The following is a 22,618-nucleotide window of genomic DNA, read 5'->3' as shown; positions in this document are numbered from 1 at the left end:
AGGGGGGTGTCTGGGTCCCTGGGGCTGGGACGGGACTGGTGAGCGCAGCGGCGGGGCTGGGCGCCAGGTAGGGTGGGGAAGGGCTGTGGCAGGAGGTTGGGGGCACATGGGGGGAGACTGGGAGGCGGCAGGGCTGGAGGGAGGGTGTCTGGGTGCTCACGGCTGTAGGGACCTGTGCGTGGGGAGTCCCGAATGCTGGGGGGGGGGGCAATGGGAGTCCTTGGGCTATAGGAACAGGAGCAGGTTTGTAGAAATTTTGGTGGTTCCCAGACCCCCCCCCCCCCGGCAAACTCCCCATCACCACCTGCCTAAGGCCCTGGGAGGGAGGGTTTTTTTGGGGGGGATTTGAGGGGGCCAGGGGATTGGGGTACAGGAGGAGTGCAGGGTGTAGGCTCTGAGAAGGAGTTTGGGTGCAGAAGGGGTGAGAGGTCAGGCTCTGGGAGAGTTTGAGTGCAGGCGGTATGAGGGATTGGGCTCAGGGAGGGAGTTTGGTGGGGAAGGGGGTCTGGGGTGCATGCTCTGGGCTGGGGCAGGGCATTGGGGGGTAGGGGCAGGTCCTAGGAGGGAGTTGGGGTGCAGAAGGGGTGAGAGGTCTGGCTCGGGGAGGGAGTTCGGGTCAGGGAGGGGACCTGAGGTGCAGCCTCTAGGAGGGAGTTTGGGTGCTGAGTGCAGGCTCTGGGCTGGGACAGGGGGTGGAGATGGAGGAGGAGGAGGTGGTCGGGGTGCAAGCTTTGGAAGTAGATGAGGGGTTTGGTGCTTACCTGGGGCACCTTCTCCAACAGCGGCCCTATGCTGCTGTTCCCAGGCACTGCCCCTGCAGCTTCCCATTGGCCACAGGGGCATTCGGGGTGGGGGCTACTGCCCCCTCCCCCCGTGGGCTGCCAGGACGTGTGGGCAGCCACGTGGAATGAGTCTGCAAGAAGCCGTTCAGCCCCACTGTTTTAAATTGCCGGGGGCAGCAGGTGGGGAGGGGAGGGAAACTGCTGGAGCCAGGCCCCTGGGCCAGGGATATTCCTGGTGCCCAGGCACCAAGGGCCCATAGAACTCGCTGCCCATGAACAGGGGGAGTTATGGACTGTGTTTGTCATTCACATGTGTCATTTTAATATGGGCGTTGGGAGGGGTGGTATTTCCCAGGCTTTAGCCCGGGGAAGGGACTCACCTAGGGGCTCTCTCCCATGTTGCCTTTGTGTTGCCAACTCTTGTGCTTTTATTAAAGCTCCAGGTGCTGGAACTGCTATACAGTACAATACTTCAGTTTTCATTCTTAAAGAAAGATTCTAGCTGTCATGGTGAGGATGCAGGTGCACCATGAAGGCACAGAAATCTTTTATCATGTAAAATACGTCATGAATTTTAAGCCAATCTAATGTTTTTTCAGGGTCAGACTCTGATTTTTGAAGACTGAGGACTGACAATACTACTCTTCCCTGGCAAAATCTCCCTGATAAAATCCTAACCGCTGCTAATTTAACCTCAGATTCTTCCTTAAGAGTCACCTTTGCTGATATACCTACAAACCCCAGCCTGTTAATCATAGCTGGACTAGAGACAAGCTGTGATTCTTCCTCCCCAGTTAGTGTACCTTGTTTTTTTTCAGTGTAACTAAATAAGCCAATTCATAACCAGATTCATTTGCTTACGTTATAGCAGGGGTAGGCAACCTATGGCCAAAGTCAGCATGCGAGCGGATTGTCAGTGGCACTCACACTCACCGGGTCCTGGCCACTGCTCCGGGGCCTCTGCGTTTTAATTTAATTTTAAATGAAGTTTCTTAAACATTTTAAAAACCTTATTAACTTTACATACAGCAATAGTTTAGTTATATATTATAGACTTATAGAACGAGACCTTCTAAAAACATTAAAATATATTACTGGCACACGAAACCTTAAATTAGAGTGAATAAATGAAGACTCGGCACAGCACTTCCGAACGGTTGCTAACCCCTGTGTTATAGTCTTTCTTTTTGTCTTTAAATTGTAAGCAATTCAGGGTAGGGATTGTCTCTCTTCTCTGTTGTACGGTGCTCAGCACAATGGGGCCTTAGTTCCAATTTGGGAGTTTGCAATGCGGTTATTATTAGAAAATATTTTTATATTATGGTGCTTCAATCCTGGCTTGGCTAAGGATAAACCATGTGGCCATTGGTTCCTCTGGCTCTGGATGTTGTGCAGCTAGACTTCCACAGATCTGCAGTAGTTAGTGATGGGCCCAGTGTGCCAGCTCCCAGAGTGGTGGAACTGGAGGGACGGTCTAGCCCCCACCCCTGCAATAGTCACACAGTAAACTCATACTGGGAGGGGAGATAAGAGAGGGAGCCAGAGAGGCTGGAGTGGCTACCAGGGGTTGGGGGTTAGGCCAGAGAGTGGGACCTGCAGGGGCTGGAGTAGGCAGGTACTCCTGGGAGCCTCCTTTCCAGCCTAGAAACACTCTATTTCCTGGCTGAGTCTCAGTACCACCTCTCAATCCCCCACATTTGCAGGGAGCTTCTGCCCCACTCCCAGGCTGCTCTCTGGGAATTATTTTGTACAGTCTGCTGATGTGTTTGCATTCTAGTGTTCAGTTCAGCGATGACACAGCAGTTTAAACTGGCTAAAATGAGAAGTATTTGCTGATTAAGAGTCATTTTTCCACAAATACACAATTACCTGAGCTACGTAAACCTGTTTAGAGTTCTGTTATTGACATAGAAACTTTATATCAATTTGAATTTCAATAATTTATGTATTTTCTGGAGTTTGAAATAGTAAGAGCTCAACTGTGTTTTATAAAAAATAGCCATTTTATTTTTGTGCGACCTACACAAAAACAGTGTGCTCTCCTTACAAGGATGATGCTAGTGAATAAAGTATACAAGATTGATCCAAGTTACTCATCTGCTGTGGTAATGTTATATGGGGAAAATCTGTGTTTTCCAGTTTAAATGGCAGATGTTTAAAGTTCTTTGCACCACTCATTAATTAAATATGGTATGTTAAAGTATTAACTTTTTTTTTCTTTTTTTTTTGGAATTAGATTTGCAGTGAATCCTCCAAGAAATGGCCACACGACTCAGACCAGTAAGTTCAAAGGAAATATTTTTTTCTCATCTCCGTTCTGGAAAACTGGTACTCTGCAAATGTGATCCCAGTCTAAAGACACAGCACTTAGAATCCATTGAACAATCACCTTCCTTGGGCAGTTTCACTGGGATAATTTTCCCCTTGAACTCTGTAGAAGATTTGCTGAGGCGAGTTTTTGTGTAGCAACAATAGGAGCAACTCTGTTTGCAACCAAGACAGAGGGTTCTCTGTACAAAGCTGTTCTGCAAAGCCTCAGTTGCTCACTCGGTGCTGAGCAGATAGGTCACTGGTCTTATTTCAGGCAGGTGAGTACCTAGACCAGAGTGCCTGATGTTGACTCTGACCAATGTCTTCATAGAAGAAAGGCTAAGGATTAATTAAAAGGATAAGCTGTATCTGCTTGTGTCATAAATAGTTAAGGGTTAATAGAACAGGAGTACTTCATGTCTCTTTTGCCTGTAAAGGGTTAACAAGTTCAGTGAGCCTGGCTATCACCTGACCAGAGGACCAATCAGGGGACAAGATACTTTCAAATCTTGAGGGAGGGAAGGCTTTGTGTGTGCTATTAGTTTTTGGTGGTTGTTCTCTCTGGGTTCTGAGAGTGATCAGACGTGCAACCAGGTTTCTCTCCAATCTCTTTGATACAGTCTCTTATATGTCCAGAATAGTGAGTACTAGGTAGATAAGATGAGTTAGGCTTATGTTTGTTTTCCTTATTTGCAAATGTGTATTTGGCTGGAAGGAGTTCAAATCTGTATTTTGCTGAAAGGATTTTAATTTGTACTTGTATACTTAGGCTGGGAGGGTATTCCCAGTGTCTATAGCTGAAGGACCCTGTAACATATTCCATCTTAAATTTACAAAGATAATTTTTACTGTTTTTTTTCTTTCTTTAGTTAAAAACTTTTCTTGTTTAAGAACCTGATTGTTTGTTTGTTTTTTTATTCTGGTGAGACCCCAGGGGACTGGTCTGGATCCACCAGGAATTGGTGGGGAGAAAGGATGGAAGGGGGAGAGAGAGGTTAATTTTCTCTCTGTGTTAGGATTACTTTCCTCTCTCAGGGAGAGTCTGGGAGGGGGAGAGAGAGAAGGAGGGGGGAAGGTGGATTTTCCTCTCTGTTTTGAGATTCAAGGAGTTTGAATCACAGTGATCTTCCAGGGTAACCCAGGGAGTGGAAGCCTGGGAGAGGCAATGGTGAGGGAAAGGGTTTACTTTCCTTGTGTTAAGATCCAGAGGGACTGGGTCTTGGGGGTCCCTGGGCAAGGTTTTGGGGGGACCAGAGTGTACCAGGCACTGGAATTCCTGGTTGGTGGCAGCGCTACAGGTTCTAAGCTGGTAATTGATCTTAGAGGAATTCATGCTGGTACCCCATCTTTTGGATGCTAAGGTTCAGAGTGGGGAATTATACCATGACAGCTTGGCTGCCTTCCTGGTTTTGGACCCATTAGTCCTGCTCCAGGCTTTGTTTGAGAGCTAGTTTCACCTGCTTCTTTCCACCACTGAGAATGAAACTCTTGGAATTAACTATAGTAAGCTAAGTTTGTGGGAGGGTTACAGCTATATATGAAGGAAACCTCTGGAGACTAGGAGCTACTGACAGAGTGGACTTCGTTCTCATTGATTTTAAGAGACACTTGGGGGAAAATAGATCTACAACTGCACCTATCATTCATGTTTTGGTTTGTAGATACACTGCCTGCACAGTATGAAATACATGTGTGTATCGAAGTAGACAAGAATTTTGCGATCTGAGTGCCCTAGAGATCGAGATTGTAAATGAGTGAGCAATTGGAATATATAAAGAGTGGGGCTCATTGGCAGAATGAGGGAGGGGGTAGATAGGTGGCATGTTGCAAAGCCCAAGAATTGCAGCTCCTGTTTACAGGAAACTGAACGGATTTTTCTAATATTGGGAAACTAATGTATTTGTTTTATACCTGAGCCAAATTAGTGGCATTACATCAGGGCCAACCAGAGGATTCTGGAGGCCTGGGGCCGTCGGCGGCAGGCGGCTCCGGTGGACCTCCCGCAGGCGTGCCTGTGGGAGGTCTACCGGAGCCGCGGGACCGGCAAGCGGCAGGGCCCCCCCTGTGCTGCGAAATGTCTAGAGCTGGCCCTGTTTGGCAGCGGGGAGCCCCCGCTGCGGGTCTTCGGAGCACTTCGGCAGTGGGTCCCGGAACGGAAGGGCCCCCCGCCGCCGAATTACCACCGAAGACCGGGTTGCACTTCAGCGGCAGGTCCCGCTTCGGCGGTAATTCACTGGTGGGGGGTCCTTCCACCCTGGAGCGGAAGGACCCCCCCGCCGGCAAAGACTGGGAGCGGAAGAAGCTCCAGGGCCCGGCCCCGCAAGAGTTTTCCGGGCCCCCTGGAGCGAGTGAAGGACCCCGCTCCAGGGGCCCCTAAAAACTTGTGGGGGCCCCTGTGGAGCCCGGGGCCTGGGGCAAATTGCCCCTCTTGCCCCCCCCCACCCCCCCGGGGAGCCCTGTATTACATGGGTTTTGAATTGGTACATAAAGTCAGATAGGATTGTGTAGAACTTGGTTCATCATATTTTTAGGAGTGGGTAAGCTCTTCTTTCCCATGTCTCTGGCTCTAGAGCAGTTTTAGCCTGCTGATACAAGAACTGGGAAATTAAACAAAATAAATTAATCTAATGAAATTTTGCACTGTAATCAACCTCCTTGGGAAGGTAAATACAGTCAGGATAAACCTAGTCAATGAGAGAGAATGAGACAGGGTTTTCTTACAAATGACATAAGCTGTGCCAGTGAGTCGCTTAATACCTGGATTCAGAGTCCTCTGGTCAGCCTAATTACTGACTTGTCTAACTGCAGCAGTGGAAAATTTGAATTCTGAACTTCAGCCAAGCGACTGAGATCATTACTCCTATGATCCTGTGAAGTTCAATCCTGGGTTTACTGAAGGACTTCACAAGTGTGTCTGCTTGTTATGATACTTCTCTCCCCTTCTTGCCTCTGCAGGCCAGTAAGAAATGTACCGTGATAGGTGGCTCAGGATTCTTAGGCCAACACATGGTGGAGAAGCTGCTGGAGAAAGGCTACACTGTCAATGTGTTTGATATCCGAAAGGGGTTTGAGAATGATAAAGTGCAGTTTTTCCTGGGAGATCTCTGCTGTAAAAAGGTATAGTATGAACAGAGCTGAGAAATATAATACTGTGTTAGGGAACAAAAGTGAAATATATAGACTGAGATTAGGATCTCGTAGAGGCATATTCCCCAAGGTAATTGACTCAATTTTTGTATGAGACATGTAATGTGTTACTTGAAAGGTGGGAAGGTCAACGCTACAGCAGTATTTTGTGGAAAGGTTTCAGTACGACCTTGTGAAAGGGTGATCAATTATGTCCCCTCTCTGCCAGTGCAGTCCTTCGCTTCTCTTTCACCAGTGGCTAAAAATAATCCCTAAGGGGGGACTCTTCTTGAACTCTTTGGAACACTCCTTGGTTGTTTTAGCTTGTATCTGTACAAGGGCAGGGCTTATACCTGCCTTGCAATGTGGAGACATGCATCATGATGTGTCTTGGAAATAAATTGCTGCATTTGTCTTAGAGAGGACTCCTGCACAGGCATGATGTACTCCTTACAAGGGATGCACCATAAAGCTGGGCAGTAACGTTGGGATTTGGGGGTTAAATCCTTGGAAGGGTTCCATACTGAGTTAACTCCTATCTGAGGTGTCCTTGGCCTTCTGCCTGCACCTGACTAGTTGTTTCCAAGCCTTAGGAAGCTTCTGGATTATTTTCCTGGGGAGAAAAAACAACAAATGGAGCTTCTTGCTTAGCAGTAAGAAGTCTGGAGATACAAGAGCTGGACCTATATCTTGACTCTTCAGCTTCATGAAGATGATGTGGCTGTTCTGTTTCACAACAAAAATGTGGGCGTGTGTGTTCATATAACCTATACACTTTCCGAATGGAAAGTACTCCTGGTGTTTTCACTGGTGCCTTGTCTCATCTGTCCGCTAGGACCTGTTCCCAGCTCTACAAGGTGTGACAGTGGCTTTTCACTGTGCTTCACCAGCCCCTTCCAGTGACAACAGGGATCTGTTTTACAAGGTGAATTTTATGGGGACCAAAACTGTCGTTGAAGCCTGCAAAGAAGCTGGGGTTCAGGTAAGAGTGGAACAGCGTATGGGAGGGATGTGAGATGCTGAAGTCCTGATATAAGGATATAGAGCAATAGCGACATTAAAGAAATGTGAACTCAGTGACTCCAATAGTAACTGTAAGACAACTGCACCATTTTCCCCTTGATCTTTCCGACATCACACGAGCTTTTTATTTCAATTTCTGCATATTGAAATCCTTGAGCACTGGATGAATGAGAGACTTTATTTTTTGGTGGAGGAAAAGTTGCTTATGAAATACACCCATTGTACAGTCTCTAGGAGGAAATACAGAGTTACTAAAACAATACACAGAATTAAATGATGCATGTCAAGTATGGACTCCCACCCCACAACTGCTTTCTTTCTGTAATAGGCTGCTGGGAGGAAAATGGGCCATGTGTTGTTTACCTCAGGTTTCAGATTGAGATTTGTCAAAACAAGGAGTATATCTGAGTGCGGCACTTCAGGCAGAAAGTAATGTCTCTTTTAAAGTGTAAAAGATTAAAAAGTCGTGTTTCAGAGGGTAATTTGGTTGATGATATTTCTCTATATATCTTTGACTTCCCATTTCAAATCTGCTGGGCCATATCATATTCTAACAAATGCAGCATAAAAATATTTTTTAAGATACTTTAAAGACTAGCAAATACCTTTTAAAAAGCACCCACTGGTATGAAGAGTTGAAATGTGCCAGGAAAGCAGGCTAAGTGGGCATTCAAGTTCTCCTTGGAAACTATTTTTCCCTCTTGATTGACAACACTGGAAATTTTCTGAAGTGTCCACTTCACCTGTTTCTGAAGCATTTTATCACTTCAGTAGGATTATAAAATCCTTCAAGTAGGATATATTATGAGACGTTTATGTTGTCAGGCAGTCTGCAGTGGCTCACAACCATGAGTTTCTATCTCAGGGCAGATTGTCAGAACCAGGGCAGATACCACAAACTGGTGATGTATTCTATAATTAGATTTCACCAAATGTGAACTCCTGGATCACTATAACAGTTTTAGCATAGAGTCAGACAGTCCTCTTAGACTCTCCAGTCTATCTTGTCATCCAGATAAACTGGCCTTGGTGATAAATGGTTACGTACACCAAAATCATACCATATTCACATTGTTTCCAATCCCAAGTGACCAGTTACTTATCCCAAATCAACTGGTTCCCTAGATTTTACACCAAAGACAATGCCTATAGCCAGTCTTGTAATAAATTATCTAAAGGTTTTTTAACTAGGAGGAAAAAGAGTTAGTTACAACTTAAAGCAAGCGAGCAAATTACTTATCATTTAAATTCGAAGAGTGACAGAGTTATAGTAATCTGTCAATTCAAAGTGTCTTTCAGAGCATACCCAGAAGACAGCCCCTGGGGATCTCTGGCTTCAGTTTGGTAGCTCTGGCCCTGTGAGAGTTCAGACTGCAAAGAGAGAAAAAATCTTCTTGTGACTTTGTTTTATTAGAATTTCCCAGGTGCGAGAGGCCCATTAACCAGTCCTTTGTATTGCGATGTTCCTTGATGGCCCATCTGATTTTGATAGTCCTTTGGGATGAGCGGGATGCATGACTCCCAGTGCCTGGGTTCACAAGTTCAGAGTAAATATTTTCAAAGTTATAAAGCAAAACTTATGCATTTTCTTAGTATGGAATACCAACATTACAAGTGAGATTAATGCATGCAAAATTTTACAAGCATTTCGTAGAGTCTAAACATTAAATACGTTAGTTTTTTTGAGCAAAACTAACATACAAGTGAACTGGTCTGGTCTCCAGCTATGAGTTTGTCAGTTCTTAGCTAATGTCTGCAGCTTGGGCAAGAGCTGGCATCTGGTTTGCCAGTATCACATATATATTATAAGAAGTTTATGTATATTTTATTTGCATTTTCTATCTTCATTAAAAAATTAATAAACAGTTCATAGAAATAAATAACTAAATACATTCCTTAGAATAGGGAGTTCCTCTGATTTTTACAGCAGTGTGCCATCTAATGGAGCTCAGTTATGAATATGGGGTTTTTATAACCTGTAATTTTCAGATCATTTTCAATTAAAGCATCTCTAAAAGGAACTGCTGCATTCTGTGTAGAACTAGCCAAGGAGAGGCTAATATTGTTCCTTCACATTGGATTTTCATGCAGCCTTTGTAAACAATATATCTTTTGGCTTATCCTCTAATACATTACTTTTCTTCCATAACTATTGTCAGAAACTGGTGTTAACCAGCAGTGCCAGTGTAGTCTTTGAGGGCACAGACATCAAGAATGGAACAGAAGACCTCCCTTATGCAAAGAAGCCCATCGACTACTACACAGAGACCAAGATCCTGCAGGAGAAGGTACACAGCACCATGCTGCTAATACTATCACATTCTGTGCTTAAACCAGCATTTCTTCTTCGAGTGATGGTCACTATGTGGATTCGAAATGTGGGTGCGCATGTGTGCCAGATGCTGGAGCCAAAACTGTTCATAGTAGTATCCGTTGACCCGCGCATGCCGAGGCTTTAAGAGCTTGCGTGGGTCGATGCCGCTCCAGTTCTCTCTTACCACCACATGGCCAGAGTTGGAACCCCTGTTCCTTGCTGCTCTTAGCTTGATAAGAGAACTGCTTCTGTCAATTGTACATAGTTTTTTCTCCTTAGTTAGTTTTTTGTAGTGTACTTATTTGTTTATCATTAGTTAGTTAGCTGTTTCCACTGGACTTCTCCCCTCTAGGGACTTTTTGTCTGGCAAGCTGAGTTCAAATACCATGCTTCATGCTGCAGTCCTTTTCTGTGAGCAATGAGCACCACCATTGCCATGGCAAAACTCATATTGCTGCCCGCTGCTCTGTTTGTCAGTCATTCATTTCTGTCACGCATCTGCAAGGCCAGAGAACATCACCTCCGCAAAAACTTCATGGAGGAGGCAATGCGATGCAACCATGTGTGCTTCCAGGATCTGCTGGAGTGGAGTTAAACACTGGCAGTGAACACCTCTCTAGAGCCACCCCACCCAGCGCCAGCTACATAAAAAGCACACTCATAGGTACAAAGGGAGCTCCCTGATGGCAACTGCCTCCAAGCACAGTGTTGCCTCCCTGAGCCGTGCCAGGTCGGGTGAGAAGTTGCTCACCAACTCAGACACTCCTGCTCCAAAGAAGTCCCGCTCTGAGCACAAATCTAAGACCCGCGCTCTGCTGGCACTGCCACCGGCCACGGTGTCTGGCCCACCGCTGTCGCCTCTGGCTCTGTTCAGCCTGCCAAGTCCATCCAGACATACTTGCCTGGTACCATGTACACCAGGACGCATGTCTCCCCTTACACCAACGGCTGAGCTTATGCTGCCATACATGGTCTCCCTGCCCTGTCCCGGGACCTCTGTCACTATCCGCCTACCATCCCTCGTGGACGAGCTGCTCCTATTCCAACCTTCTCTGCTCTTCTATGCTGGGCCCATCTACAGAGGAGCCCCTGTTGCTCTGGACTGTCCTCCCACACCAGCGATGCCAATGGTCCTGACGGCTCTGCCCCTACCAGACCTGTCTTCCAAATCTAAGTGGTCTTCCGAACTGAACGCCACATTCTCGCCTGTATGGCCTTACAGCCCAGACCTTCAGTGCCATCCATACCCTCCCACATATGCCCCACCGACCAATCCATGGTACCATTACTTCCGAGCACCACCCCTGCCTGGTGACCCATATGCTGGGCCATGTGGAAGCCCTACTGTGACCATGGCATGCCACCTCACTTGTGACACTGTCCATCCCCAACACATGTGGCCCCTTCCTCCATCTTTGAGGACCCACAGGCTGTCCCTGTTCCAGCAGCACTGGTGTTACTGACAGTGACCTTACCAACCCCAGTCCATACGGGCACTTCCTCATCTCCCGATGATGCCATCATCCCTCGTACACTCTTATCTCCTGCCGACCTAGTGCAGTACCAGGACTTATTTCAGCATATGACCACTGCCCTCAATCTTCCTGTTCAAGATGTCCAGGACCCACAGGATCAATTCTTGGACATCCTACGTTTTCCTGGATCCTCATGTATTGCCCTTCCCATTCACAATGCACTCTTACAACCGGCCCAGACTGTTTGGCACACCCCGGCCTCCTGTGCCCCAACGCCATAGCAGGTGGAATGCTGCTATTGCATTCCCTCTAAGGGCATGGACTTTCTTTTCATTCACCCACCCACTCCATAACTTGCCTGTGACCGAGCATGACCGCCAACACCTGCGGTCCACATCCCTGATCGGGCTGCCAAGAAGTTGGACCTCATGGGCTGCAAGGTCTGCTCCTCTGCTGGTCTTCAATTCTGCATTGCCAGCTACCAGGCCATCTTGGCCAGGTATGACTTCCTATCATACTCCAAGCTTGCAGACTTCCAGGACTTCCTTCCCCCAGAGAAGCAACAAGACTCCTAATGCCAACTGGATGAAGGCAAGTTGATGGCCAAGGTTGCTGTCCAGGCTGTGGTCGATGCTGCCAATACTGCGTCCTGCTTGCTAGCATACGGGGTTGTCCTTTGTTGAGACTTCTGGCTTCAATCCAGTGGCTTCCTGAAAGAGGTCCAAACCACTCTTGAGGACCTCCCCTTTGACAACCATAAGTTGTTCAGCTTCAAGATGGATGAGTCCCTATACTTCCTCAAGGACTCCTGTGCCACTCTCCAGTCTCTGTGCTTTTATCCTCCCCCTACTCGTTACCAGCAATGGTCCTCCTTCTGACCCCGCCCTCAGACCATGTACCAGCCTTACCACCAGCCCTATTCTCAGCGCTCCCAGGATTCTTTTTGGCACCACCTGTGCACCCAGCAGCCTTGCTTCCCTGCCACTGCTGCTTCTTCTGTCCCCAACATTCCTCAAAGCAGCCCTTTTGACGCCTTCCCTGAGATCCATGAACCTCCCCACCATCTTCCCTCCACTCCACAGGTGGTTTTCGAGGGTCACCTTGCCCTCTTTGCTCACAACCGGGGCAGCATTACCACAAATTGCTGGGTGCTGGACATTGTTCATTGTGGGTACCTGATTGAGTTTATCTCCTTCCTGACTTGCTGCCCATCCCGGGAGCACCCTGCCACATTATCACACTCTCTCCTCTTCCAGAAGGAAGCATATGTCTTCCAACTCAAGCGCTGCTGGGGCTTCTGTTCCCCCCTATTTCCTCTTTTCGAAGGACAGTGGCCGCAGTACTGTTTTGGACCTCCGCCTTCTGAACAAATTTATTTGCAACTTCCAATTCCTCATGATTCACTCTCCCCCTCATTATTCCCCCTCTCCCCATGGAGCTTGGTTCACAGTACGAAGGCATCCTTTATTTATATTTCCATACTGACATCCACCCTGCTCATCGCAAGTTCCTCTGCTTCAGAGTCATCGCTCTCATTATCAGTTCCGGACCATCCCCTTTGGGATTGCTAATGCTCCCCGTGTCTTCACAAAGGTCTTTGCCCTCATGTCAGCACTGCCTGGGCCATTCTGTGTTCCCGTGCCTAAATGATTGGCTCTTCATTGCATCACCCCAAGCCCATCTCTTCACCACTATTCAAACCCTGCGTGTCCTCCTTGGCTCCCTAGGGGTTTGCATCAATGAGGAAAAGTCTATCTTCACCCCTACCCGTTCCTTCACCTTTATAGGTGCTCGTTGCAACCTGGGCTTACCTTCCCTCAGAATGCTTCACCACTCTCATCACCCTCCTTGCACAGCTCTGCTGACACCCATGTACCCACATCCGTCTTGCCTCTCCCTTCTGGGTAATATGGCAGCCTGAACCTCCATTACCCCATACACCCATCTCCATCTGTGCTGCCTCCAACTGTGGCTCCGGTCCATCTACAACCTGCTGTCCGACCACCTCAACAAAATGAGTCCTCATTCCCCCACCAGTTCTTGCCTTTCTCACCTGGTGGTGCAATCCAGCCACAGTTTTGACTGGCGTTCCCTTTGCACCTCCCACACTCCACCTTACCCTTGCGACAGATGCTTTGCTCATTGGCTGGGGCGCTTATCTAGCCAACCATGTGGCTCTGGTCTCTGGTCACTCAGGGAGGCACAGATGCATCTCAGCATCCTAGAGCTGCAAGCTGTTTGCCTTGCCTGCTGGGCCTTCCTATCTCTCCTTCGATCCTGCTATGTACAACTGCTTTTGGACAACATGATGGCTGTTGTTTACATCAGCAAGCAGGGTGGCACCCCATCCCCATCTCTCTACCAAGGCCATCCTCCTGTGGAACTGGTGCCTCCAGCACGACGACATGTTGCAGGCAGCACATCTTCCCAGAACCAGCAACTCCATGCCAGACATGCTCACTACTCCTTCCATGCCAATCATCAGTGGGAACTTTACACCTCCGGTCCCTTTTCCACCTGTGGGGCATGCTGATTTGGGACCTCTTTGCCATGCCAGAAAACCACAAACTTCCCCTCTTTTGCTCCAGAGGTGCTCTAGGCCCAGGCACCTAGGGCAACGCCCTCCTCGTTCCCTGGACCCCCAGTCTATGCTATGCTATGCTTTCCTGCCTATTTCTTTACTTCCCCAAGTCCTCTGCGAAATTGCGCAACTCTTCTCCTCAGTGCCCCCTCCTCGCCCCACTGGTACTGGTACATGACTCTCCTCCACCTCTCTGTTCACCCCTAGATACGTCTTCTGGACATCTTGAATCTCCTCACACAACATGGCTAACACCACCACTCCAACCTGGGTCCTTTCCACTTCACGGCCTGGTATTTGATATAACAACACATATTCCTCTCCTGTTCATGGCATCCTTTCCCAGAGTTGCCACTCATCTACTAGGGCATGTTACCATGCCAAAGGATGCCGTTTTGTGCCTGGGCTCCGCTTGGGTTATCTCCGTTCCTGCCATTCTGGACTACCTCCTCCACCTCCATCAGTCGAGCCTTGCCCACTCTTCTGTCTGCATCCACCTGGCGATGCTTAGTGCTTCGATTTTTTTCCATCTTCACCCACCCGACTACCTCCTCCTCCTTTTTCCTAGCTTCCTTAACGCCTTCCTCACCATATAAAAGCCTACTTCTCTCTGGGACCTTAACCTCATCCTCTTGGCCCTCACCAAACCACCATTTGAGTTGCTTGGAACGTGCTCGCTCGCCCAAATCTCTCCAGTGAACCTAGCAGCCATGATGGCAGGACCACCCCTTTACTGTTTTGCAGAAGGACAAGGTCTCCCTTTGTCTCCATCCCAAATTCCTCCCCATTTCACCTCAACCAATCTGTGCACATCCACACCTTCTACCCTAAACTGCAGGCCTTTCCCCAGGAATGTGTTTTCACACCCTGGATGTCTGCCTTTTTGGCCTTTTACCTCCAGCGTACCCAGTGCTTTTCAGGCCTCCTCATTGGCTTTTCATCACTATTGCAGAGTGTTGTTGCAGCCATGCCCTTTCGTTGCAATGCCTCTTGTTGCATCATGGACCTCTACATGCTCTCCCATATTTCTCTTCCCTCCCTCCCTCCGGGAGTCATGGCCCAGTCCACACTAGCTCACGCTGCTACATCCACTTTCCTGGCAGATGTCCCATGGCATGACAACTGTCGAGCTGCCACCTGTGCCTCGGTCTACACCTTTTCTGCTTATTATGCCATCACCTCTGCCAAATCAACAAATGCTGCAGTGGGCCATGCTGTTCTTCGTACTATCTCTTCTTCCAAGCCCTCACAGCCACCTTCTACCTGTGCACTACTCACTACTCTCCCACATTTGGAATCCACATAGGGACCACCACTCAAAAGAAGAAGAGGTTACTTACTGTAACTGGAGGTTCTTCAAGATGCGTGGTCCCTATCTGGACTCCAGTCCTGCTCTCTTTCCCCTCTACTCTGGGCTGCTTTATTGCCAGGAAGAGGGAACTGGAGCAGCGTTGACCTGCCCAACTTCTTAAAGTCTCGGATGCGGTGGTCAGCGGACACTACTATGAACAATTTCAGCTCCAGCACATGGTGAGCATGCACACCCACATTTAGAATCCAAATAGGGACCGCACATTGTGAAGAGTATCCAATTACAGTAAGTAACCTCCTCTTCCCAAAGTGGGGCATGCCTTGTGCAGTGGGGGCAGAAAACTAGCCATGGGGTGCACAGACTTCTCAGTTGTTTTTCTGAGTCTTAGCTTTCATTTAAAAAACAAGACATCTCTAGCTCTTGTGGTTGCAAAGAAAACCTTTAAAACATTACCCAAGTATAACTGATGCAGCAAAGTTTGCCTGAGTTCTCAGAGTCTGAAAGGATAGTTTTAAGATATAAAATGTACCATTCATTTCACCAGAGCTGTTCTTCTTTAGGTGCTTGCTCATGTCGATTCCATTCTAAGTGTGTGTGCACCCACGTGCACAGTTATCAGAGACTTTTGCCTTAGCAATATCCAGAGGGCTGGCTGTGGTGCCCCCTTGAGTGCTGCGCTTGTGCATCGGTATATCAGGTGCCGCCATCCCTACATCCTCTCAGTTCATTCTTACCAACCATGGTGGTTAGTAGGAGTGCTTCTTTCTCTTACTTCACAGATGGTCAGCATTTTCTTTCCTACTTGATCTCTATGCTATATCTATAAATAATTTGTTTATAATAGTTTCTATGTAGTAGTTATATAGTAAATAGTCCATTAGGGTCCAGGTAGGGACTTTGCTCCAGGCAAGGCATGCCCTGGTCTCCAGATTTTAAACCCTGCTCTGACTGCAACAGGCCTATGCCTGTTAGAGACCCGCACGACAGCTGTTTGAAGTGTCTAGTGGAATCCCACATAAAAGAAATGTATTGCATCTGCAAGAACTTTCGTCCCAGGACACAGAAAGAGCAGGAGCTGGGTGTTAAATATGGCAGGAGACTGTTTAAATGAAACACAACTAAATCCTTGTAGTTGGAATTTTAAAAAAAGGTATGGAAACAATTTCAATCTCAACAATTTACATTTGAATACCAATTTAAGTTAACAGTGGCCCCTTAAGCAAAAGTATTAGGCGTAACAGCCTTTTTACATTCCTTGAAAAAACACACAGCTTTTTTAAAAAAAATCAAGAGTTTGCTATTCAAAAATCTCATCAGAGCATCCGTTCATTTGCAAACTCAGCTGCCTTGCAGATTGATGAATAGTAGAGTAGGAGGATTATGAATACACGATTGGACAAATCCAGCTCAATATGCCCATAATTATGCCTTTGTTTTTGTCTAAGCCAGGGGTCGGCAACCTTTTAGAAGTGGTGTGCCAAGTCTTCATTTATTCACTCTAATTTAAGGTTTCGCGTGCCAGTAATACATTTTAACGTTTTTAGAAGATCTTTCTGTAAGTCTATAATATATAACTAAACTATTGTTGTATGTAAAGTAAATAAGGGTTCAGAATGTTTAAGAAGCTTCGTTTAAAATTAAATTAAAATGCAGAGCCCCCCAGACTAGTGGCCAGGACCTGGGCAGTATGAGTGCCACTGAAAATCAGCTTGCATGCCACCTTCAGCACCTGTGCCATAGATTGCCAACCCCTGGTCTAAGCAGTGGAAATATCCATATTTATTTGCACATACAACTCAGTACTTCATAACAAATAACATGGTTTTTTTCCGGGAAAGACACCAGCTGCTGGAATATGGTAGAACATGTTGTTTGGAAACTCCTAATGGAACTAAAACTAAACCTAAGTCTGCATGTTATCGGTGCTTCCAGTGGAGTGAGATGATTCTTTCTCTAAAGGTGCATTAAGGAAGCTAATGATGGAAGTCTTTCATTTATTGACGAGCTAAAGGATTTTGGGGTAGAAAAATAATTTTGTGATTCTCCTATTCCTTACTACCTAAGCAAGGAATGGGATGGAGTGGTGCAGTTCCAGGGTTCCATTGTTCACCTATAGATATGATTTCCTTGGTCCTTGTTGAGAAACTTCCTTTGCTTTCTCCTTTGCTGGCCGATCTGTGAAGTTGTGTCTGACAATGAAACTGGATGCGGCCTTGTCTGCTGCCTTCCTGACAGGAAGACAAGTAGGGGGAAAAAAGGAGGCTATCCAGAGGAAAAAGGTCTTCCCCAAAGGCATAGATGGGCATTAGCTCATATATTCATGCTGGAGAGAGGTTTCCCGAAAAGATGCGGAGGAAACATTTTTCTCGTGAGAAGCAGTTCAATTAGATGACACAAGGGATGGATTTCTAAGCTGTCTGTTGGTCTCACCAGTCTTTCTTGACTAACTTTTTGTCTCCCACAGGAAGTGCTAAATGCTAACGATCCAGATGATAATTTCTTCACAACTGCCATTCGCCCTCATGGGATATTTGGTCCCAGGGACCTGCAGCTGGTTCCCATCCTCATTCAGGCAGCTAAGAGTGGCAAAATGAAGTTCATGATTGGGTGAGAGAGGCTCAGACATCTTTGTCTCATGGGAAATTTGATAACAAAGTGACATGCCCCTTTTGGAAGAGAGTATTATTAAATCTGTAGTATCAAAGATGTGGATGGTGCTTCTCCAATGTTAAATCTAAGGCCCTGACTGGAGATGCCCAAGAACTAGGCAGAATGTGTGATTTAACAGTCCATCAACTTCTGCACAGAACCTATTCAGGAATCAAAAAAAATTCCCAGGAAATGTTGGGTTCCCCAGCTATACCACCACTGCTTTGACCCAGGATTCATTTTGAAGAAGCCTTCTTTTGTGGGATACTGGCACTGAGATGAGTTTGTCTCCTGTTTGAAGAGACTACATCACTTGAGCTATCTATGAACAATCTAGAACAAATGTATATAATTATAATAACATAACTATGTACAAATATTGCTTAATGCACTACTGGAAGGTGCTAAAACTCAACAGTAATGAGTGGCATATGAGCCTTTATCAGATAGACCATCTTTGAGTTTGTTGTTCTATTCTAGCTTATAGTGAAGATTCTTGATCATTATGGCTAAATTATGATTGTGACATTACAGGTCAAACCAAAGATTGACCTGTAAATCAGAGAGCAGTTGCATTCAAATGCCACAGACCTAGTAGTTGGGACAGTAGTTCAAAGCTGACCAGTCACACATTCAGCATGGTCCAATTGTGTTCATCTATAATATGCAACAAGACCTGATAGAGCATGGATTGTTACATTAACTCATCTAGTGTTATACAATTCTTGCTTTCAACTCTTATTGTGATCTCAGCACTTAAACTGTATTTTGATATTCATATTGATAACTATAATAAGGTTCAAAAACTTTGCTTCCTCGTTGCAAGTGGCACAGCTTGTAGTGTGGAATTTAAAATTTAGAGCAAGAAATAGTACTGACTGCCATTAAGACTTTTTCTTAGACTCATGTATTGTGATTTAAAAAATACATTTCCCGTCCAGTTTATGATCGGTTTAGTTGCATGCTGGGAGGAGTAGGTGTGTGTGTGTGTGTGTGTGTGAGACTTTAGAGAGAGAAACGAGTCCTGTGGTACCTTAAAGACTAACAGATCTATTCGGGCATGAGCTTTTGTGGGTAAAAAAAAATCTGAAGTGAGTTTTTTTTTTTGTTTGTTTGTTTTGTGTTTTATCCACAAAAGCTCATGCCCAAATAAATCAGTTGGTCTTTAAGGTGCCACCGGATTCCTTGTTGTTTTTGTGGATACAGACTAACACGGCTACCCCTTGATATTTAGAAAGAGTGGTGTCTTGTGTGGCTTTTGTGTTAGCTTGCACCTCTACCATCAGTTAAACTTCCCCTCTCAAACTGCTTTATGAATCATTAATCCAAATAAATTTAAGCTTTCCCATCTTATGATATGGAAACATTTCTTGTGCAGTCTCCACTTTCCTCCATCAGAAAGCTGTTGGCTCCGCAGAACTAGAAACACTCGTGTATTCCCTTCCAGTGAAGACTATTTTCTTTTCTGTCTTTGTATGACCCATTAAAGCCACAATGACTGAAAATTATAAATCATCAGGACAATCGTTTCACAACAATTTGCTTTCAGGGATAGGGGCTGGAAGAGTTGTTGATTTCATTAGGCTCTTAAAGAGAAATGAACACAGTGGGTTAAATTCAACTCTGATGTAAGCAGGTGAAGATCCCCCCTCGCTTTGGCCAGGGCTAAATTTGGATGAAATTTTAAATTTAATGAGCCAGGCAAATTCATAATTGAGCAGAAAGCTTGTCCTTAAATGACCACTTTTGTGCTAGATACAATATCTGTATTTGTCCTGCGTCTGTGGATTGTTCCACTGATGTTCTGTGTGTCCCCAAACCTTCAGATTTCAATTAGATGTGACTGCGGGTTTTGAAGGCTTTGGGCAGGAGCTGGGATGGTGCCAGGCTTGCTCTGCTCTCCTGAATAGTGATTTAGGTTGGTCTACACTAGCCCTTTTATCGATTTGGGGTGTGAAAAAAAAAACTCTCTCCAATTAACATAGCTACCATCGCTCATTGGGGATGGTTTAATTATGCTGGTGGTAGAGCTCTCTCCCACTGGCATAGAGCAGCTACATGGGAGACCTTGCAGTGGCGCAGCTGCAACGGTACAGCTGTGGCACTGTAAGGTCTGTAGTGTAGGGAAAGCCTTAGAGACTTCTTCTTCAGAAAGAGGTTGGCCTGAAGCCATAGGCGCCGACTTCCCCTCTGCCCGGTGGGTGCTCGACTCTCCCGGCCCCGTCCCGTCCCACCTCTTCCTGCCCGTGCACCCCCTTTGCCCCACTCCCATACCTTCCCACCCCACCTTTTCCCAGCCCTGCCCCCTTCCCGCCCCATTCTACCTTCTTCCCCCAAGTCCCCGTCCCTTCCCTGCCTCTTCTCCCCCTCCCTCCTGGAAAGTCCTGAGTGCCGCCAAACAGCTGTCGGGAGGCGGAAAGCGCTGGGAGGGAAGGGGAGGAACGGGGACATGGTGTGCTCGGGTGGGAGGGAAGAAAGAGGAGAGGGGAGCTTGGCTGCTGGTGGGTGCAGAGCACCCACTAATTTTTTCCCATGGGTGCTCCAGCCCTGAAGCAGCACCTTTTTCTGACATCTGGGGAAGAGGTAGCTGGTAGCTCAGCTTTGCCTTTTGCCACTTGCTGATTTTCAGCTGCCTTGTACATTGAGATAAGCTTTTTCCTTTTGTGTATGCAGGGATGGGAAGAACCTAGTAGACTTTACCTTTGTGGAAAATGTGGTCCATGGGCACATCCTAGCTGCAGAGCATCTTCATAAAGACTCTCCCCTGTGTGGGAAGGTAAGGTATTCTTTCCGTTGCATATGGATAGCAAAACTGGGTGTGATCAGAGGTTCCATTTCTTTGTGTCCTCCTTGTTCTCACACATTTTGTTCCCTTAGCTCTTCTTTCCTCTCAATGACTTGGATGAATTTTTATTGCACGGGAAAGTGACTGCACTAACTAGAATAAAATCCTCTATGAAAAAGTGCTGTGTAAACTTCCCTCAGACTCCATCTCCTTGCCCCAACATGCACTGTTCTGCTGCACCCCATGGTCGGGACTTAGCTGGGGTTGGGGGAGTGTGGTACCCTATCCATGCTGTGCCCACACTCCTGAAATAGCTGCATGTTTCTGCTAGTAGGATTGGCAATAAAATAAATAGCCTTTAACCATAAGGGTTAAAGAGAGAGAGACTTAAGCTTAGTGCTCAATCAAAGCTCTAGACACTTAAAAAGTATAACATAGCAGTTATAAAACACCTACTCCAAAGCAGCAGAAATTGTCAGGGTTATCTTTGGGTAAAGAATTAAACAGTGCAACAATCACTAATAGTCAGAGTCTTGTCTACGCTTAAAATGCTACAGTGGCAAGCTGCGCAGCTGTATCGTTTCAGTGTAGACACTGTCTACACCAACAAGAGGGTTGGTCCAATCAGCACAGGTAATCCTCCTCCCTGAGAGGTGGTAGCTAGGTCAACAGAAGAATTCTTCTGTCAACCTAGAGCTGTCTACATGGGGACTTAGGTTGGCTTAACTATGCCACTTGGGGGTGTGAATTTTCACTTCTGATTTGTTGGGAGCAGTGCATTCTCTTAGCAAGGGAGGGAGTTGTAGCTCCATTAATGGCCATTTCTTGATATTAAATATAGTTAATTTTCTTTTTTAAGTCTAATACTAAGAATCATCAGAGCAAAGCTGCGGGTGTTAATCTAGTGAACAATAAAATGAAATGAAAACTATTGTTTTATAAAAATGTGTCCAAATTGTCACATTTAATCATAAGGCTTTTTTTGTTTTTTCTTTCAGGCATTTCACATCACAAATGATGAGCCAGTCCCTTTCTGGTCATTCATGTCCCGTATCTTGACTGGCCTGAACTACGATGCACCCAAATACCAAATCCCCTATTGGGTGGCATATTACTTAGCCCTCTTACTGTCTCTGGTGTTGCTACTGCTGAGTCCACTCATAACGATCAAACCTACCTTCACCCCCATGCGGGTAGCATTAGCTGGGACATTCCATTACTACAGTTGCAAGAGGGCCAAAAGGGACATGGGCTACAAGCCGGTGGTGAGCCTGGATGAAGCAGTGGAGAGGACTATCCAGAGCTTTTCCCACCTCCGCCGGGCCGAGTAAGGAGACCTAGAGAAACTGAAGAGACCTGAATTCTGTGGACAGATGAACCTTTCCTCAAGCCTCTCCAAGGGATAACAAGTTTCTCTGGATTGAAGGACTTCTTCCTGTTGTTGTACTAACAGCCCGTACCTCTCTGTGACTGCTTTGTGTGACAGCCTGTTCTAAAATAGCTATTGGCTGCTACTCTGTTTGATTAACAACCCTAATATTTCCTCCTAAAGTAGTGAGCTAGCACATCCAGATTCTATCCCCTGCTGTCTCCGCCCATGACTTCTATTTTGCTGTTTTGGTGACTATGCTAGCCTATCCTAATGGCTGTGGATTGAGTAACAGCCATTCTAAACAATTTTCACTTTCATCCACCTCCCACCACTAATTGAGTGTGTTGGATATTTCTTATGATGCAGTCATGGACAAAATACATTGAAGAGTGTGTTTGGGAGATGTGCTGGAGGAACAAGTGAGATTTAAGGGGAGAAAGCCAGCCAAAGCGATACCCTTAAAACTTATGTCCACTATTAAACAAAACATAATGGTGACCATGTTTTATCATCACTACTTCTTTGCATATTTTGTTGTCAAATCATGAAATGAATTTGCTCTAAGAGGCACAGGAGGAAGTGGGCGAGCAAGCTGCTGGACCACTTCTGGTTGCGGAAGACTCCTTGGTACTGGCTTCCTCCTCATTGTCGCCGGACGAAACTATAGTGGGGCCCTCTCCACTGGTTCTCAGGATGAAGCTAAGACACATCAGAAGCTGTTAGAGGGTCGCCGCCAACTTGGGCCTCTAGGCGCAGGAATTAAAGGAGCCCACAGACTCTCTGATCTCTGCCCCATATCCCTGGCCAGGGTAGCTTTGGTGCTACATGAGGGGGTCACAAGTACCTTTATACCCACCCTGCTCCCAGTTCCCTAGTGGTAGAGGCAGTC

At 46.4% G+C, this 22,618-nt stretch overlaps 1 protein-coding gene across 2 annotated transcripts; it reads left to right on the top strand.

Annotated features, from left to right (window-relative positions):
* Window positions 1-50: 50 nt before the first annotated feature.
* NSDHL (NAD(P) dependent steroid dehydrogenase-like) lies at window positions 51-22,227 on the top strand. 2 transcript variants are annotated; one of them, XM_050965629.1, is made up of 8 exons: window positions 51-67; window positions 3,019-3,062; window positions 6,048-6,209; window positions 7,054-7,200; window positions 9,401-9,529; window positions 17,388-17,530; window positions 20,246-20,348; window positions 21,356-22,227. In XM_050965629.1, exons 2-8 carry the CDS (start codon window positions 3,042-3,044, stop codon window positions 21,686-21,688), a joined length of 1,038 nt encoding a protein of 345 aa, XP_050821586.1. In that variant the 5' UTR covers window positions 51-67; window positions 3,019-3,041; the 3' UTR covers window positions 21,689-22,227. The 2 variants fall into 2 exon arrangements, with proteins under 2 accessions (XP_050821586.1, XP_050821585.1); XM_050965628.1 differs by lacking the exon at window positions 51-67 and adding an exon at window positions 223-243.
* The last annotated feature ends 391 nt before the right edge of the window (window positions 22,228-22,618 follow it).

This window comes from Gopherus flavomarginatus, chromosome 8 (assembly GCF_025201925.1).
Source record: "Gopherus flavomarginatus isolate rGopFla2 chromosome 8, rGopFla2.mat.asm, whole genome shotgun sequence".
NCBI lineage: Eukaryota > Metazoa > Chordata > Testudines > Testudinidae > Gopherus > Gopherus flavomarginatus.
Note: the sequence above shows the minus strand (reverse complement) of the source record. Positions and strands in the feature narration are given on the sequence as shown.